The sequence below is a fragment of the Apodemus sylvaticus genome, chromosome 12 (assembly GCF_947179515.1).
Source record: "Apodemus sylvaticus chromosome 12, mApoSyl1.1, whole genome shotgun sequence".
NCBI classification, from domain to species: Eukaryota; Metazoa; Chordata; class Mammalia; order Rodentia; family Muridae; genus Apodemus; species Apodemus sylvaticus.
In genome coordinates this window covers 57,190,888-57,210,829 of record NC_067483.1, presented here as the reverse complement: position 1 = coordinate 57,210,829, position 19,942 = coordinate 57,190,888, and the positions used below count along the sequence as shown (strand labels likewise).

The window sequence follows — 19,942 nt, the reverse complement described above, 5'->3', positions numbered from 1 at the left end:
CTAGGTGAGTGTTCTTTCCCAGCTTTCTTGATATATGTATTGTATCCATTTTATAATTTATTGTAATATAATTTATAAAAAGAGGGAAGTGGGGGAAGAGCAGTACATGGGCAGGATAGAATACAACCATGAATGCAGTTATTCCAGAAATCTTACCATTGGCATAATGTTTTCAAATGTTTGGTTCTTGTAGCTCTTGATAGCATTACCAAATATTCCAGCCTCCTGCACTTCAGCCTTGAGATAGCCTGTGTGCTTTGTGAAAGAGACTTCTGAAGCAAGTCTTTCCCTGCAGTATCAAACATTCTTATCACTAGCATATCTGCTCTTCAAAGCTTTTTCTGTGAGATTGCTTAGTGCTAAAAGCACCATTTTAGAGTGCTGATGTGTGATCGAGATCAACCAATTATTATCACCTATGAAAACTGAGCTCATTGGGTTTTGAGCATTAGGAAAGAAAATAGGAAATAAGAGAGAATTAGAGCTGTGTATCATGTCTTATTTGATGGTCTATTTGGAGCTTATGAATGATTGTGGATTATGAATTATGGAGGTCTATTATGAAGATTGTGAAAAAGAATGCATGGCTATGCTATTTCTATGGAACCTAACTAGATTTGTGGTAAAGGACAACTGGCATACATCAGTGTGCTTGCTTTGTAAGTTCATTTTCCTTGAGACAGCTAAAGGCAGGTCAAATGCAATCATGACATGGTGGCTACAATACTTAAAAATCAATATTTTGTCATCATATTAAAATATTCCTAATAAACTTCAGTTCCTATAAATTCTAAAATTCCTTCTTTTTTTGCCCATATTTTCCAGTATGTAATGACTAATACGTAATGTATTCACCAAAAGTTGCAACACATTATTTGCTTAATAAACCTTACATGGGAAAGCTTAATAAACCTTACATGGAGTAGATTTTTTAAAACCTCATGCTATCTTATTTCTGTAGGGATGGTTAAAATTTAAAGAAAATAGAAACATGAGTTTTGTGACACAAGAAACACAGAGAAATTTTTCAAAATAAAGTTGTATTTTATGTCATTTAGATTTCATTTTATATAGGTGTGTGGGAGAGGGCATGTGAGTACAGGTGGTCGCAGAAGCCAGAGGTGTCAGATATTCATAGAGTGGGAGCCACGAGTGGCACTTACGAAGTACCTTACATGGGTGATAGGAATGAATCAGGCCTTTATGAAATCAGTATGTGTTCTTAATTGCCAAGCCATCTCTCCAGTCCACGAGTAGGGCTGTATTTTATAAAGCTTAATGATGCTAAAAGAAAAGGGAGCTAAGGAGATCCTAATATTCTATTTTGAAAAGAATAGACTCATATAATCTTTGGGGTAAAATCTATTAAATTTGATAAATTATCCTCTAATGAAAAAAAATGAGAATTGCAAGAACTATAAATATCTCCTTAGAAATAAACATACTTACATATGTATTTTAAACAACAACATTTCTCTTGCTATTTTCAGTTCCCGTTTATATTAGACCTGATAAAACATTTGCTGGAAGTTATTTGTATAACTTTACAAGTGTTCCTCAAGGCAGTTTATTTGATGCAGACATGAAAAATTTAAAACCTGGACAAAAATAGATTGAGTTCTAAAACAATCATCCTGAACACACCTATGTTGTGTGACCATCCGTTAGAAAGTGTTCAGCCTACCAGGAAAAAAACCTCTTCTGTCAGTTACAGAAGAGCTAGAACTTCATACCTACCCCACCCCCCCAAACACACTGGTTTGAGCTTATACAGATTTTGTGCTTAGTGTCATGTCACTGTGAATTTCTGCATGCAACTACCTTCTTTTGTGTAAACCAACATTTTATATAGCTTCTGCTAACATTTGAGGCATGACATTTAGAGGCAAAGATAGGGGTTTTGTAGTATCTTCACATAAAGTATAAGTCATGTCTTAGTGATTTTTTTCTCTCATAAGATACCATGTCTAAGGCAACTTATAAGAGAAAGAGTTTATTGGCTTACTATTTCAGAGGATGACTCTGATCGCCAAGGCAGGGAAACATGGCAGCAAGCAGGCAGGCATGGCAATGGAGCATTAACCCCAAGCCTACAGCTTGAGACACAGCCACAGGGCAGAGAGAAAGCTAACTGATGATGGCGCTGACTTTTGAAACATCGAAGCCCACCCCAAGTGATACACGCACTTCAACAAGGCCACACAGATGGATCCTTCCTAAACAGTTCCGCCGACTGGGGAACAAGCATTCAAATATATGAGCCTATGGGAGCCATTCTCATTCGAACTACTACAGGCCACTTGTAACTGAACATACTACTCAAACTCCAGGAACAATAGGCTTTATCACAGGGGCAGTGTGACTATGAATGTGTAGCCAGCTAGGGCATAAACAGTGCCCTTCAAACAGAAGCCACTTAAACATGGTAATCTTAGCTTTGCATGACAATCTTCTGCTGTCCCGAAGTGCATGGAGGAGAATCTACAAATGAAACAGTGAAAATGTTCAGGATTTACCATATAAACAAGTTGTATAGATGGTGACAGTGTAGGCATTAAATAAATATTTTAAATTAATGAATGTAGGCTTTTTCCTAAATTAAATGGCCATTTTGACTTACATTTAAGTGGATTATGCCTCTCTCTCTCTCTCTCTCTCTCTCTCTCTCTCTCTGTATGTGTGTGTATGTATGTCTTATTCTATTTTTAACTGATATCTTATTTCTTGATGACCTCTTGCATTGCATTTATCCAAGAATAAACACATTTTATCATAAAAATTATTGGTAAGTGGTGATGCATAAAAATTATTCAAATTTTGCTGAACTCATGTTGCAAAAAAGTACATTAAATTCAGTTCGGTAAAGCCTTCCACACCATCTGAGTGGAGCAGGACACGGACTTACACGTCAGCAATAGTGCATGTGGATCATCAGAATGGTTTCATGTGGCATAACCTGGGATAAAACAGGATGCAAAGTCGTTAATCTACCAAACCCTAAGTTTTCAACTTTTTGGGCAGAGGCACTGTGGCTTAAGGTATATTCTTTGCAATTTGTTTTCTGATCTGGTTTTGGTCTGCAAAGGCCTCTGCAGATCCAGCTGGGAACTCCTGCTGGCCATTCTCTGAGGACGCCCTTAAGAGTGTTGTACTTCTGCTGTGGCTCACTTTTTGACAGCAGTCTGGCTTTTTCATTAGCATCAATTTTCTGTACTTACTCAGTCCTCCCAAATTCCTTTACGATGAACACTGCCGTGATGCTTTTACAGTTAGGGAATTTTGTGGGATTTAGATTTTCTTTTCCTTATTAGAAACTTAGGGTATAGTGACTTGGCCTGGTGGACGTGTGGTATGTGGTGTATGGAGGTTTTGGATTCAGACAAAATTGTGTGTCTAGTCATTGCTCAGCTGTCTCTTAACGGGTGACCTTGAACTGGTAGATTATTTTCTTCTTTTGTAAGAGGAAACAGTGATACATTTTTATAGGATTAGGGGTTTAGTTAAAATAACTTAAGGACTTAGGATGTAATAGGAATTCAGGAAATTGAAACAGCAAATAGAATGAACAATTTTTAGTTTTTATATTCTTTTCTGCTTATAATTATAAATTATGAACTCCATTAAAAAATGACATTTATCTCCTGTTCTCTGGGAATAGCGATCATAATGCCTTGCACCTCAAATGAATATACAATGTATTTTCATGTATTTATTTTTTATAAGCCCTTGACTGGTTGAATATAGTGATGGTGAGGATAAAGTTTGCCACTGGTTGTAGATGGAATTGTTGACACCACGCCCCCTGTAGCATGCACACTCAGAAAACAACACTTTGATCTGGAGGGAACATGTGTTGGAAGGACTGTTTTATAGTACTCGTTGACTTGGCTTGTTTTCCATTCTTATTTAGTTATTAGTTGAGTAGGCAAATTCAGACAGATTCTATGATACTATTATCCATCACTCAGTTCAATACTTGCCAGTGTGCATCGTCTGCTTAAATTTTTGTTATACAGTTTTATAAAGTGTTTTTATTAGTTACTTCTCCTGTTGATTGTGTGACAAAAGCAGGAGATGTTTGTTTTGGCTCATAAATTGAGGGTAACAACCATGATGGTGCTTGAAGGCATGACTGTAGGATCACGAAGCAGCAATGACAGTCATAGAGCAGTGAGGACAACAGCCCATGGGATGAAGCTGCCCACTTCTCAGTTGATTCTTCCCACCTCACTTAACTTACTGGTCATAAATATGCTCAGAGGTTTATCTTCTAGATGATTTCAGATTGTGACAAGATGGCAGTTGACACTGACTATCATAGTGTTAAAAAGTATGTTAATCAGGAGGGAAAGAAAGTATGTGTGAAGTCCTAGTAGTTAACTTTTAGTCTAAGGGCATTTCATCATTATGGTTACACTGGATAGGTACAAATTACAGTTTTTGCCTATGCAAAAGATAATCTGCAAGTTGAATATTCTGACTTATTTTATTAGGACTGCAGGAGAAAGGAAGCAGTGGTTCCTCTTGCACATCACACACAGTCTTGGCCAATATCCTAAACAAAATGCACATCAGCCAGAGAAGAGCCCCATGGATTCATTTGAGCCTGGTTCTGCACAATATGGGCTCCTTTAGAGCAAAGATTCAGAGTTCCAAAATGGATTACCAATATTTTTTTTTTAAATTTTAGGTTTCTGGATGCATGGGCAGACGTAAAGAAATATGATTGTTTGAATTGAATGTGTAGGGTCTAATTCTGAGAGGAACCCAGAGAGGGGTGCTTTGATTTTTTTTTCTGATCTCTGTGTAGCATTCTGTCCTGGGTATGAAGCAGGCTGTTTTGAAGTGGTGGGTGAGGGGGTCCTCAGGGCATGCCATCAGATGGGGCAGAGCATTCCTTTATGACTTCATTCGATGGTGTGTTTTCTGAACCCAGTACCCCATATTAATCTGCGTTTCATGCTCCGTGTGACTTCATCCTATGTCATTCATGTATTGGTTCAATGTGTCTTTGTTACTAGCTGTGCCAGGCTCTGTTCAAAGACGCAGAGACATAGAACACCAAAGAACAAAAAGTTTGCAATCTTGTCACTCAGGAAGCTAAGGTAAGAGGATCCTAAATTTGCAGCCTGCACAAATAGGGAGACTGTTTCAAACAAACCAAACCAAACAAAGAAAGAAAAAGTATGAATACTTAATATTAACCAAATATTTTCTTCTAAACATTCAACACTTAAAATCAGAAGAAGCATGATGATAGATGGAAGTGTGTGTGTGTGTGTTTGTGTGTGTGTGAATTTATAGGCACAAGAATTAAGTAATTAACTAGGTAAATGCCAGAAGTCACAGTTTTGGAGTAGGGACTGAGCTTAGGTCATGATCTTCCCTACTCTTTTCCTTGTCAACCATTTCTTCCCCAAGTGACCTTATTTCTTAGTGTTCTACACACGCTTGCTTTTCCAACCAAGCCAACCAGTTTCCATGTGTTTCATGTGCTCACCCCCATTTACCACAGCATTCCATCCTTAGCTTTATATGGTTACTCATGGAGAAAATCGCTTGCCTCTTCTGCTTATGAAACCACGTGTGTTTAACTCCAGTTATATTTTCCTCATGGTCGATCCTAGGCATTTATTAATTTAGAAATCACTTGTTATGTGCCTTTCACTGTCTCAGTGCTGTGCTCGAACACTAACAGTCCAGGTATTTCATGATATTTCAGACTTACATAAAATCAAACATGAGCCAGGAAATTCACAGTACTTTTTATAAAAATCGTAGTTGTTTCTTGTACTGGTAATTATTTGTATTCCTCTCTAAAGGTATGCCTCTTCTCTAAGGTTACACCATAACTTTCTCTCTTGGACTACTGTTTTAATTTGATACTATAAGCATCCCACATTTGTCTATAGATGCCTCCAAAATTATTCATTTTGATGGAAGGGAGGAAGATGTCATTTTCCAAGTGTTATTTTTTTTCTTATTTATCTACAAAAAAGTGCTGAAGAATTAAGGGAACTGTTTTTAAAAAAAGAAATTGGAAAGTTCTTGAATGGTGTAGAAAAAGATGGCATTGATAATACTTTGGATAAATGCAGTGAGGATATAGACGATTAGGCTACAAGGATTATTACGAGAATAAACCTGGGAGAGAGCATTTGAAATCCCATGGAGGAAGAGAAGCAATTATATAAACCCTGTAAGATTATTCTTGGTTAAAAAAAAAAGAGAAAGATACAGATACTACATAAGACATTTTAGATACATCCAAATTTATCATGTAGCATTCTAAAGGCTTTACAATTAGCAAGTGATTTAATACTGAGTTTTTCTTGGCATGGAAGCATTAGGTTCCCAGGGCAGCAGTAGGCTGTGTGAAACAGAAGCCTGTTCTGTGGTTTTATAGTGTTAATATGCCATCTAGTGGTTCAACTTGCACATTCTTATCCCAAATGATTTGGATTTTTTTAGTTATAAAGGCAAACACTAGATTTGATATGTACATATATATTATATATAATAATTCACATTCATTCACATCTCACTAATTTGTGATATCAACATTGTTAGTTTTTTCTGTCTTCCTTATTTTCTTATAGTGTTAAGATATTGAACACAGTGCCCCATATATACTAGACAAGTAGTCTACCAATTGAGCTAAAAAAAAAACTTGGTCTCAAAATTTTGTTCTCTCTTTCTCCCTCTCTGTCTCTCTGTCTCTCTGTCTCTCTGTCTCTCCTCTCTGTCTCTCTTTTTCTCTGTCTCTGTCTCTGTCTCTGTCTCTCTCTCTCTCTCTCTCTCTGTGTGTGTGTGTGTGTGTGTGTGTGTGTGTGTGAGAGAGAGAGAGAGAGAGAGAGAGAGAGAGAGAGAGAGAGAGAGAGAGGGAGAGAGAGACAGAGACAGAGCCATTACAAGTGTACTATTCCCTGGGTCTTTTTGTTCTAAAGCATTCTGGATGGTTTGTTTTATCTGGTACTTCCCTGCACCAAGGGGATACATCTTTGGCTGGTCTGAAGGAGCAGAACTGCCTGGTAATACAGTGGCAAGCTGGAATCTAGAAAGACAGCGACTGTTAAAAGTAAATACAGAAGGTCATTTAAATAGCAAGATTGATTTGCCAGTTCACACAGTGTAATGAGCGCATTCTTGCCCAAGTTGACTTCTTATAAGCTTTATAGCCTCCTAACTTTCATCACACACAGTTTATAAGCAATGGTATGAGCACATGTCTGTTGTAGGACGTTTCTGTGTGCCAGACACTGTCCATAGCACTTTATAGCAATATTCTGCAATTCTCAGCAATCCAAGATTAATAATGTTATTCTTGTCTTAAAGAAGCAAGGAGTAGAGGGATGGGTCAGCAGTTAAGAGTCCCTGCTGTTCTTGCAGATGCCGCAGGTTCAGTTCCCAGCACCCATTTGGCAACATGCACTGTCTATAAATATTACAAGGGATCCAGTTCCCTCTTCCACACTCCACAGACACTGCACACACATGGTGCACTTGTATGCTGGCAAAATCCTCAAACACTTAAAATATGTAAATCTTTAAAGAAGAAACAATCTGAAGAGTTTAAGGCTAATTTCCATCTATTTCACACAACCTGGACATGATTGGGCCAAGGAGGCCTTTGACTCAATTATTTTTCGATAGATCTGAAGCACAGAATTAGTTATGTCTCCCTTATGTGTGGGAAAAAGGAATCTGCCAGCAGGTAGTTCAAAGACTCCATAACATTTGTGTCTGTTTCTACAAGTAGAGACGGACATTTTTTTTAACCATATAAAAGACTCAAATTCTTCAGGATAAGTTGTTTTTTTGTTGTTTGGTTTGGTAATGTGACAGCATATTTAATTAGCCACTCTGGAAGAAATAGAGGGTTCTGCCAATGGGTGTGATAAGTTGCTGGGTACTGACCACATGTGTGCATAACTGAGTCCTCTTAGCTCTGTTCTAGGCACTGGAGCATACTTGCTCGGTGACCTATGGGGTTAGGAAAAACCCCTGTGTGTGTGGCCGATGAGCCACATGAGGTCTGAGTGGGAGGAGGTCATGGGTCTTGAGGTTTTTGAACTTTCCAAGCATTTCTACTCACAGTGTAGAGCTGAAAGCATTGCTTTAACCTTATGTAACAGTCCCATGGAGGATACAGGGGACTTCGGAATAGCCTGTAACTTGTCTCTGCCTTTAGTGCCCCAAACATCTATTTTGATGGCATCTCTTGGGGGGAGGTTGAGGATTTTTGGTGTTGATAGGGCTCTAATACAGTAGCAGAGTCATCTTGAGCTTCCTCCGACCCTACTCCCAAAACAATTGCCCAACTGCAGTAATGACTCTACCCAAATCCAAATTCCCCTCTCTCCTAAAATTTCTAACAAGGTTAATTTCATGCCAGAAATGCTGTATATTACCTCTGATCATCATTAACTTGGATTAACATAAGGGAGCTCTGGATGGATGATAGCAAAGCATTTTCCTGGGGGGAAATCACAAAGTATGGTGTGACACTTGTTCTCTACTTGTTAGTGAGAATCAGGAAAATTCTCCAGCAAGACCTTCTTTCTTCACTAGGGGACATCTTCGTTCTTTGTGGTCTCCCATCCCCTCTTTAACTTTAAAAGCACAAATTACCAATTTAGTATTTCCTTTCCTGTTATCACTTCCTAGTGAAGGATTTATGGAACTTAAATTTACTTTGCTACAATTATTTTATTCTCAACGGTACTCCTAGAGAGTAATAAAATTATTCTTCACTAGAGTATAGAAATGAGATCGTGTACAATCTGTGCACTGTTTCTCTCAGTAGACATCAAAAGGGATACACACATACACACATACACCCACACACATACACACCCACACACATACACACCCACACACATACACACACCCCCACACACATACACACACACATACACACACATACATACACATACACACACATACACACACACATACACACACATACACACACATACATACACATACACACACACACACACACACACACACAAAGACAATAAAAGAAGAAAAGAACTGAGCCTTTTGTTCTCATCCAGCAATGTTTCAGGACTTTATAGCTGTGCTCACCATTTATCTTCTGTGTCTTTTGGCAGGTGATAAAGGATGCCATTGTTGAGAGCATTGAATACAGAAGACAGAACCCATCTCGTTGCTCTGTCTCCCTTAGTAATGTGGAAGCAAGAAAATTCTTCAACAAGGAGTTTCTAAGCAAACCCACAGTGTAGTCTCTGTGTTGGAATGATCCAGCCATTTGAATTCCGTGACAACTGGAGTTCAGGACACATTAGAGATCATCTTACTATGCAGAAGAGACTGGCTGCTACTCAGAGTTGTGGGGATTTAGCTGTGTGTTAGGTGAAAATGGTGTTGATTATGTAATCCTTAGCAACAGTTTCTGACAGTATAAAATTTTTTGACATAAGCATAGGTGTCATATACTGTATTTTAAACATTCCTCACATTTTTACCTGTGCTTTTCTTTTTTTAAATATTTAATAGTTTAACTTGGTAAAAAAAGGTTTCCCATTGTGTGTGATTGTTATACTGAACTAGATTTGTTCATGCCATGTTACAACACTATTTTTATTTAAATGTTCATATCTACACATTCAAAATAAATACTTTGTTATACAAATTACCACTAGAAACGGGAGTCTTTTCTATCATTTAAAAATCTTTCTCTATGAGTGGGCTTTATATGATGTGCGTGTATGTGTGCCTGTTTATATGTGTGATTGCAAATGTGGCCATGCCATTATGTGTACGTGGAGATCAGAGGATAACTCAATGTTAGTCCTTCCACTCTGTGAGACAGGGTTGCTTTGTTGTCACTGCGCAAGCTAGGCAGCTGCCCTTGAATTTCCAGGGCTTGACCTTTCTCTGCCTCCTAGTTCACCTTAGGGTGCTGGGATTGCAGATGCACACTGCCCAGGTTGGCTTCTCTTGGGGATTCAAACACAGCTCTTTATTCTTATGTGCCGAACACTTTAATCACTGAATCATCTATTGGGCCCTTGTTATTCTTTGAAGGAAGTGTAGCACATACTTTTATGCTACTGTCTTTGCTCTGGGATCATCAATGCTACCAGTTACCACCAGGTGTCCCTTTTGCTCTTCTGTCTTTAGCTCTGGGAGGTGAACATTCCCAGTTTCCCTTGAATCTGTGGATAAAAGACACATAGTTTGTTCCTTTGCAACTTGTCATCTTGGTACAATTGCTGGGCATTACTGTCTCCCACCTGGAAAAGCAGTCCTTATTAATATTTTTATCTTTGTTTGTCCACCTGCCATAAACTTCAGTGGCTAGTCCCACCTAGCTCCTGCGAAACACCAATGTCCACCTGCCGGTAGTGGCAGCCACAGGCCCCAGCTCTCCCAAGAATTCACATGGTTGCTGTGCTCTTCTTCCTCCACAGCATGGCAGAAAACCTCTTTCCTTCCTTGGGTCCTTTTTCCTCTTGGGACCTGGAAGTCCTGCCTTTATCTTCTGCCCAGTAGTTAGCTCCTGGCTTTATTTACTGACAAATCAAGAACCAATTGGGGATCAGGACCTTAGCATCAGAACTGCCCCCTTCAAGGAAATATTTCACTTTTGCTATGAAAAGTTTGCAGATTCACTAGAGCAGTTGGAATGCTATGATTCAGAGATAACCTTCCAAACATCACTTCTTCCTCTATTTCCTCTGTTCTTGGTCAATCTCTTTTGAGCTAACTTTCAACTTTCTGTTCTTTAGTTCTATAATTCTCTTTTCTCTTACATTCTTTCCTATGGGCAATGACAAACAGCAATAAAGAAAAAAAATGATAGATTTTTAAATTGATTTATGCAAAAGACAAAGGAATAGCCACTATACCCCCTTTGGCATGCTGTAGAGTCTGAGAGGCAAAATATTGATTAATACAGGCAGAAATCCTTGTCTTAGGCACTTCAGAGCTACTTTAGCTGCTTTTATATCATTATGCAAATTACTTGCCTTAAACAGTGTAATGAATGAAGGGCTTTGATTCTCGGTTGCTTTTTGGGTTCTTGGAACATTCTGCTTGCAGGAGCTTGCCACCCAGGACAGTGTTATGGCAGAAGGTGATAGAAAGGCTGTCAGGATGAGATGTAATGTCAAGAACACATCTCAGTGACCTCATTTCTCCACCCATTTTCCTCTAACATTTCCACAGTCTCCAAAAATAGGTCATCTGCTGGGAGCCCTTTTGTGGGATGCTTTAGATCTGAACCACAATTAGTTTTACTAACCAACAATAAACAAATTGAGTATGTCAAAGCAAGGTAAGTAAAGAATGGACAAGATCTGGAGCTGCTGGACATGTGAGACTTTAAATGGGGGAGACTTTGGGGAGTGACAATGTAAAATTACAGGAAAACAAGGATGTGACAAGAGCATCCTTGAAGGAGAGTGAGCACAGTGTGCTCTATAGTGCAGCCCTCCCACGTGCTTTGAGAACCAGGAAGGGGTTGAAGGCCCAGCATAGAAAACTTGACAGTACTGTTTGTTTTTAATAAATATTATGCTGCTGGAAATCACATCAGAGCAATATGACTGCTTGTGTTTCTCTTATTCTGAATATCCCTGTGAAGGATCCAAGTGATATAGTTATTAAGCCTAGCTAAAATTCCTCAAAATAATATCAGACCTGGGGGCTTCTGATGTGTGGCTGTTATATCACCATCTATAGAATGAAGATGTGAAAGATCACTGGGTGTCAATGCATAATGTAATCAACTAAAAAACACCAGCTTCTTGCTTAGAGGCAGCGCCGTCAATTTTCTGTTATGAATTTTCTGGAAGGCCAATTTTATTTTAAAGGAAAGCACATTGATGACACACTTTTAAAGGAGTAATTGTGTATTAGGAGAACTGAGAGTCTAATTAATATGAACAACTTCAGTGATGAGCAGAAATCTTTTCACTACCTGCTAGAACACCTCAGTTCCAGGATTGTCTTTGTAAGATGCACTACCTGGAATCTAGTTACAAAGAGATATCAGACAAAACCAAATTTGGGGGAATACAGTAGATAACTTCCTCTCTGAACTGTTAAAACAAGAAGGAAGTCAAGGGAAAGTTGAAGGACTTTTTTTTTGAAAACTAAAGAGATATGATGACTGAGAACCGTGTGATTCTAACCTGAGTTCTTCCTGCTAAGAATGTCTGTGGGATAATCGCTGGAAACTGAGTGTGCATCAGAGGCTTTGATCACAGTCATGTAGTAAAGCTAACATCCTCATTTTTAAGAAGGTGTTTGAGATGACATCCCTTGGTGCACTTCAGGCTACCCTCTAATTTACATTGAAGCTCAGGCTGATATTGAGGTTGCGACTATCCTGCTTCTGCCTCCCCAGTGCAAGGACTACAAGAATATGCCACCATACCGAGAGAGAGAGAGAGAGAGAGAGAGAGAGAGAGAGAGAGAGAGAGAGAGAGAGAGAACCAAATATTGGTTCAAAAATAATTGTTACAAATAGTTCAAAATATTGGCAGTAAAGTTTCAGTCAGAGGATTCTCTCAAAAGGGATTTACATCATTGTTTCCTTTATTCATATCCATAGTATTCTCTTTAACCAATTTTTCTATATCGAAAAAACCCTAAGAAATAAATCACTGGATAACATTTCCACAGACTTTCTCTCAATGGCTTTTAAATACTATATCTTTGTGAGTATATGTATATGTAAGTATATGTGTGTATATGCCTGTATTTGTATATATGTGTGTGTATGTGCATGTATATGTAAGTATATGTGTGTGTGTGTGTGTGTGTGTGTGTGTATAACACCCATTCTTCATGTTTCCTGATACTGACTGCATTCTTCTCGGAATTGCTCTGACCTGATGACATTAGCTTGGGTTTTTATGACAGCCTTCTTGGAAAACTATAACCATGATTAACTGAAGTGGGGTACAGGGGTCACTGTTTCTCAAGAAGGGGCCACTCCCTGATGTCTTTAATGGTCCAGACTTCAAATGAGCCTACCTGTGGTGGTTTGACCATGCTTGCCCCTTTAGGAGTGGTACTGTTAGGAAGTATAGCCTTGCTGGATCAAGTATGTCACTGTGGGGGGTGAGCTTTGAGACTGTTCATTGGGAGTAGCTGCCCATGAAACAGTCTGCCCCTGGCTTCTTTTCAGTGAAGATGTGACTCTTGGTTCCTCCAGCACCATGTCTGCCTACACACTGCCATGCTTCCTGCCATTATGATTGTCAAGAGCCATCAAGGAGAAGCTAAAAACTAGCAGGTGATCTTCCTGAGATGGTTCCACCCATTGACTGTCAAAGTTAATGACAGCTTTGCTTCTCTAGGCAAGGCCAAGCAACACTTCATTTTAGGGAAGATTCCTGATATTAGTATGCCCTTTTGGTTATTATTGAATATATATGACAACCACTTATATATTAGCTCACTGTTTTGAGCAGATCTCTGGAGAACAATGAAGATGTACTGTCTTGTCATGATGCTATATAGACAAATGGATGATTTCTTAATTAATAATGATGATCCTGTAAGAATCCCTAAAATTATATTAGTAATTATTAAACTCTTTTATAATAGGACTGCTATTTGTCATTTCTGATGCCAAAACTATATTAAGAACTCTGCCAGTTTTGAAGTGTTAATTGCTTCTGAGATAGCAAGAAGGCATCTACAAACTTAGATCACATTCCAAGCGGTTGTAAAACAAACAAAAAAACAAAGGTCATAAAAAGAGAATTTAGGATTTACTCTAGGTTCAAGGACAGAAGATAAAATAATGACTGGGTTCATCGATACAAAACTTCAATGATAACTTAGTTATGGTCTTTAACCTTCCCTGAATGTGTAAAGCTAGTGACAGATGAGATGTTTAGCTAGATAATTACTCTTAATGTTTATGCATGTAAACATTCTGTTGTAAATTTCTTATTCGATTTATGATTTGAATTTATGTGTAAATGTGTGTGAACTTTTTACCATGTGTTCATGTGTTCTGAAAGATGTATTAGGTGCTGAGGACAAAGAGAGGAGACAGAACTGAACTCAAGAAGAACTTGGAAGTAAGGGTAAAGCTTTGGGAGTAATGGCATTGGGAGTAAGGGTATTATGATTGTTACATCAGAGCTGGAGGAATGAGCAATATTAGGAGAAGAAGAGATCAGAGAGAACTTTTTTCAGAACAAGAGAGAACTTTCTTAGAGAACTTTTTGGAGAAAATTTTAGAGGGAACTTTTTGGAGAACATGTATAGAAACATTTTGGAGAACTAAGAACATAGAAATTAAAGTTAAAACCACTTTTCATCTTGACCCTTTGTCTTGGTTAGGGTTTTACTGCTGTGAACAAACACCATGATCAAGGCAATTCTTATAAAGGGCAACATTTAATTGGGGGTGGCTTACAGGTTCAGAGGTTCAGTCCATTATCATCAAGGCAGGAACATGGCAACATCCAGACAGGCATGGGGCAGGAGGAGCTGAGAGTTCTACCTCTTTATCTGAAGGCTGCCAGCAGAATACTGACTCACAAGCATCTAGGACAAGGGTATTAAACTCCATACCCACAAAGCCACACCTACTCCAACAAGCCACACCTACTCCAACAAGCTATACCTCCCAACAGTGCCACTCCCTAGGCCAAGCATATCCAAATAGTCACACTCATTTGTTTTTAGTTCTTTTCTATATTCTTTGTTTACATTCCAAATGATTTTCCATTTTCCAGTTCCCCCTTCCCCATTAGTTCCATAAGCCCTCTTCCCTCTGCCTGTTCTCCAATCAACACCCTCCTTCTTCTCTGTCCTGGTTCTCCCCTACAAGGCTGGATCAAGCCTTTCTAGGACCAGGGACCTCTCCTTCCTCCTTCGTGGGAATCATTTGATATGAGAATTGTGTCTTGGGTATTCAGAGCTTCTGGGCTAATATCCACTTATCTGACTACATTCCATGTGTGTTCTTTTGTGATGGGGTTACCTCACTTCCAACCAATTGGCTAAGAATTTCATGAATTCATTGTTTTTAATTGTTGAGTAGTATTCCATTGTGTAAATATACCACATTTTCTGTATCCCTTCCTCCATTGAGGGACATCTGGGTTCTTTCCAGCTTCTGGCTGTTACAAATAAGGCTGCTATGAACATTGTGGAGCATGTGTCCTTATTGCATGCTGGGGAATCCTCTGGGTATATATGCCCAGGAGTGGTATAGCAGGGTCCTCCGGAAGTGTCATGCCCAGTTTTCTGAGGAACCACCAGACTGATTTCCGGAGTGATTGTACCAACTTGAATTCCCACCAGCAGTGGAAGAGTGTTCCTCTTTTTCCACATCCTCACCAACACCTGCTCTCTCCTGAGTTTTTAATCTTAGCCGTTCTGACTGGTGTGAAGTGAAATCTCAGGCTTGTTTTGATTTGCATTTCCCTATGCAAATGATGCTGAACATTTCTTAAGGTGCTTCACAGCCATTCGAAGTTCTTCAGGTGAAAATTCTTTGTTTAGCTCTGTACCCCATTTTTTAATAGGGTTATTTGGCTCTCTGGAGTCTAACTTATGGAGTTCTTTGTATATATTGGATATTAGCCCTCTGTCGGATATAGGGTTGGTGAAGATCTTTTCCCAATTTTCGATTGCTGCTTTGTCCTTTTGACAGTGTCCTTTGCCTTATAGAAACTTTGTAGTTTTATGAGGTTCCATTTGTCAATTCTTGATCTTAGAGCATAAGCTATTGGTGTTCTGTTCAGGAACTTTTCCCCTGTGCCCATGTCCTCAAGGGTCTTCCCCAGTTTCTTTTCTATTAGTTTCAGTGTGTCTAGTTTTATGTGGAGGTCCTTGATTCACTTGGAGTTGAGCTTAGTACAAGGAGATGGATCAATTTGCATTCTTCTGAATGCTGACCTCCAGTTGAGCCAGCACCATTTGTTGACTTGATCCAGCATTGTAGAGGAGTACTAGGACAGAGAAATGGGAGGGGGGTGATTGGGAAATGGGTGGAGGGAAGAGGACTTATGAGACCGATGGGGAGGTGGGAACCTGGAAAGGGGAAAGCATTCAGAATGTAAACAAAGAATATAGAAAAATAAAAAAAAATTAAAAAAAGAAAAGGCTATCTTTTTTCCACTGGATGGTCTACATAAGGAGGTCAAAGAGATACAAATTGGAAAGGAAGAAGTCAAACTATCACTATTTGAAGATGATATGATAATATACTTAAGTGACCCCAAAAACTCCACCAGAGAACTCCTACAGCTGATAAACAACTTCAGCAAAGTGGCCGGATATAAAAATCAACTCAAGCAAATCAGTAGCCTTCCTATACTCAAAGGATAAACAGGCTGAGGAAGAAGATAGGGAAATGACACCCTTGACAATAGCCACAAACAATAAAAAAGTATCTTGGTATGACTCTAACCAAACAAGTGCAAGGTCTGTATGACAAGAACTTCAGGTCTCTGAAGAAGGGAATAGAAGAAGACCTCAGAAAAAGGAAAAATCTTCCATGCTCATGGATTGGCAGGATTAATATAGTAAAAATGGCCATCTTGCCTAAAGCAATATACAGATTCAATGCAATCCCCATCAAAAAAATCCCAACCCAATTCTTCATAAAGTTAGAAAGAGAAATTCTCAAATTTATCTGGAATAACAAAAAACCCAGGATAGCTAAAATTATTCTCAACAGCAAAAGAACTTCAGGGGGAATCAGTATCCTGGACCTCAAGCAGCACTATAGAGCAATAGTGTTAAAAACTGCATGATATTGGTACAGTGACAGGCAAGTTGATCAATGGGATAGGACTGAAGACCCAGAAATTAACCCACACACCTATGGTCACATTCATTTTCTTCCCCAGACTTCCACTAGCAGTCTGGGAGTTAAAGCCACTTAGTTCTTGCAGAGATTGAACTTTACTTATTAATGAGCTAGTTTACTTAATCCCCTGCTGTTTTATGATCTGACCTCAGGTCAACTAGGGGCAGGTCAGCTACAGCATAAGTGACTTAGGCATAAGATAGGTAAACATTTTATTATTAAACAGCAACCCTAAATGTCTCACAAGACCTAGTCTTCTTCCTCCTGCTTATGCTCTTCCCCCTTCATTGCCTCAAGAAGAACCAAGTAATAAGAACAGCTGGGCTGTCCTGTACCGCACCTGCAGATGATAATGGATTGAATTTCTCCAAGTGTAAGCCAACCCCAATTAAAAGGTGTCCTTTATAAGAGTTGCCTTGGTCATGGTGTCTCTTCACAGAATTGACAATCCTAAGAACTTGGTACCAGGGACTGAGGTATTGCTGTGATAAGCCTGATTATGCTTTTGTTTGGAGGAATGTGGATTTGGGGACTTTGGATTTGGAAAGCAGTGGAATGCTTTAAATGGATTTAATGGACCATCCTAGTAGGAATATGGAAGACATTGGTGCTGAGGGTGAGTTGAACTGTGGGGAGTCTGGCTCTAGAGGCTTCAAAAAAGAAGAATATTAGTGTATAGCCTGGGGACTGTTTTGTGCATTTTGGTAAAGAATGTGGCTAGTTTTTGCCCTTGTCTAAAGAGTCTGCTTGAGACTAAGGCTAAAGTGTAGAGAATCAGATTAATTACATCAACAAGGGAAGTCTCAGAAAAGCCCAGCATAGGCCTTGCCTTCTGATTTACTCTCATGAAGAACATATTGATCAAGTGTAGCAAGCTTAGAAAAGAAAAATACAAATTGTATGTGTCCAAGAATAAATGGGCAACAGGAAGTAGAATGGACCTGAATCCTATGTTCATGGAGATAAACAGATTGATTATAGGAGTGATGTCCTCAGGGCAAGATCCCACCTAGCTAAGCTTATTGTTTATGCTTTTGCAATTGAACAAGGGATAGTTTTGTTTTTTTTTTTTTACATTTAAATATTTTTTATAAAGGACAACAAATTTAATTAGAGCTGGCTTACAGGTTCAGAGGTTCAGTCCATTATCATCAAAGTGGGAGCATGGCAGCATCCAGGCAGACACAGTACAGGAGAAGATGAGAGTTCTACATATTCATCTTAAGGTTGCTAGCAGAATATTGGCTTCCAAGTAGCTAGGACTAGGATGTAAAAGGCTATGCCCACAGTGACACATCTACTCTAATAGGGCCACACCTCCAAAAAGTGCTATTCCCTGGGCCAAGCATATTCAAGTCATGACATTCCACTCCCTGGCCCCCATAGGCTTGTTCAAACACACAAATCTATGGGGACCATATCTAGCCATAGCATAATAAAAATTTACATTTATTTCAACTTCCAAAGCCCCATAGTCTACAGCAGTCTCAACAATGTTAAAAGTTCAAAGTTCTAAGTCTCTTCTGAGATCCATCCAAACACTTAACTGCAATCCACAAATTAAGACAGGAAACCAGTTGGGCAATCTCCAAACTCTGCATCTCCATGCCTGATGCCAAAGCAGGTTTCAAATCTCTAGCTCTTTTTTCATCTTTGTTGACTGCAAGAAACTTCTTTTCCTGGGCTGGTTCCACTCCTTGTTGGCAGCATTCCTCAGCAGATATCCTATGGCTCTGGCATCTAGAATATCTTGGGGGTCTCCGAGGCAGCTTCAATGTTACAGCTTCTTGTTTCAGTGTCTGGGATCCACACACGCTCTTCTGGGCTCCAGGGGGAGCCCATCACTTCTTCAGCTCTGCCCTCTGTAGCACTCTAAGATCAGGTTACTACATTGTTCACCACTCACCTCACCACTCCACTGCTACTGCTTGAACAAGGGATAGTTATATCTAGGGGTTATTATTACCTTGTTATTGCTTTCATTTGGACTTTTAATCTGAAATTAAGTACAATTCAATAAGAGAGGGCACACCTATGAACCAGATCTTGAGGCTGAAAGACACATGCTTTTGATCCAGCTCTTGAGAAATAGTGGCCATGAAAAGGTAAGGTCCAGATCTTTAATTTGAGCATCCAGGAGTTAGAGCCGTGTAGATCTCTGGGATCAAGGTCAGTCTACAGAGCAGGTTCCAGGACATCAGAGCTTAGCCAGTGAAGAAGTTGGAAAACAGACAGTTGCTGCTGCTGTTGATGTTATAGAACAAGCCACAGAAAGCCTCAGAACTCAGCAACTCTGGCCATGTGGCTCCAGCTTTAGAGTCAGGTATAGAAGGGACTACTGGGACAATTGATGCTACTTAGCTAGAGCTAAAAATTTAGCAGTTATTAAGAAAAGAACAGTGTAAGTGAGGTGGAATCTTCTGGGAAGCATTTTCTGAGAGCACAAAGAAGCTGTGTTCCAGAGATAGCCAAGGTTGCGTATTGTACTGCAGCTGTATAGAAAAAGAAAAAAATATGTTAACTCATGAAGTAATGAATGACTAACACACCAACATGCATTGCTGTTGAGGATTGTTCTTTAAAACTAGGTAACGTGGGGGAATTTTCGTGATACATCAGCCTTTAGGCTGAATATTTAAAAGATAAGCAGAATTGCAAATGGGATTTGGGAGACAGGTTATTTCTCTACTGAAATGAGCTTCTTTCTTCCTTCTGGATTTTTGTATCTTTCAATGCATTCTAACATTACTTTAGGGATTCAGGACACTGATTCACTGATCTATTAGCTTAAGATACTCTGAAACTTTAACATATTTTTAAAAGTGAAATGCTTATAGGCCTCAACAAGCTAAATTTAATCTGATGAAACAGAACAAACCAAACAGGGAATTCTGCACTGAAATTCAGTGACCTGAGTGTGAAGCTGAAAGGAGATGCATAACTCCATATATGAAGGTAGACTTCATCTATAATGACTGAACAAAAATGACTTTCCTGACCTCTGTGACCAAACACTTGAGAACTAATTCTGGCTCACGGTTTGAGAGAGAGAATAGCTCATCATAGTGAGAAGGCATGGAGGGTTGGGCTCAGTGGCTCACAATGATGTTGATGGCCCAGAAAGCA

The 19,942-nt window shown here is 39.2% G+C and overlaps 1 protein-coding gene across 1 annotated transcript in view; it reads left to right on the top strand.

Moving 5' to 3' along the window:
• The window catches only part of Pla2g4a (phospholipase A2 group IVA), a 146,772-nt gene extending 137,125 nt beyond the window's left edge, over positions 1-9,647 (top strand). The window contains exon 18 of the mRNA XM_052200672.1: positions 9,117-9,647. Coding sequence (XP_052056632.1) covers positions 9,117-9,248 — 132 coding nt within the window. The 3' untranslated portion in view covers positions 9,249-9,647. The remainder of the gene's footprint in view (positions 1-9,116) is intronic.
• Positions 9,648-19,942: the final 10,295 nt, after the last annotated feature.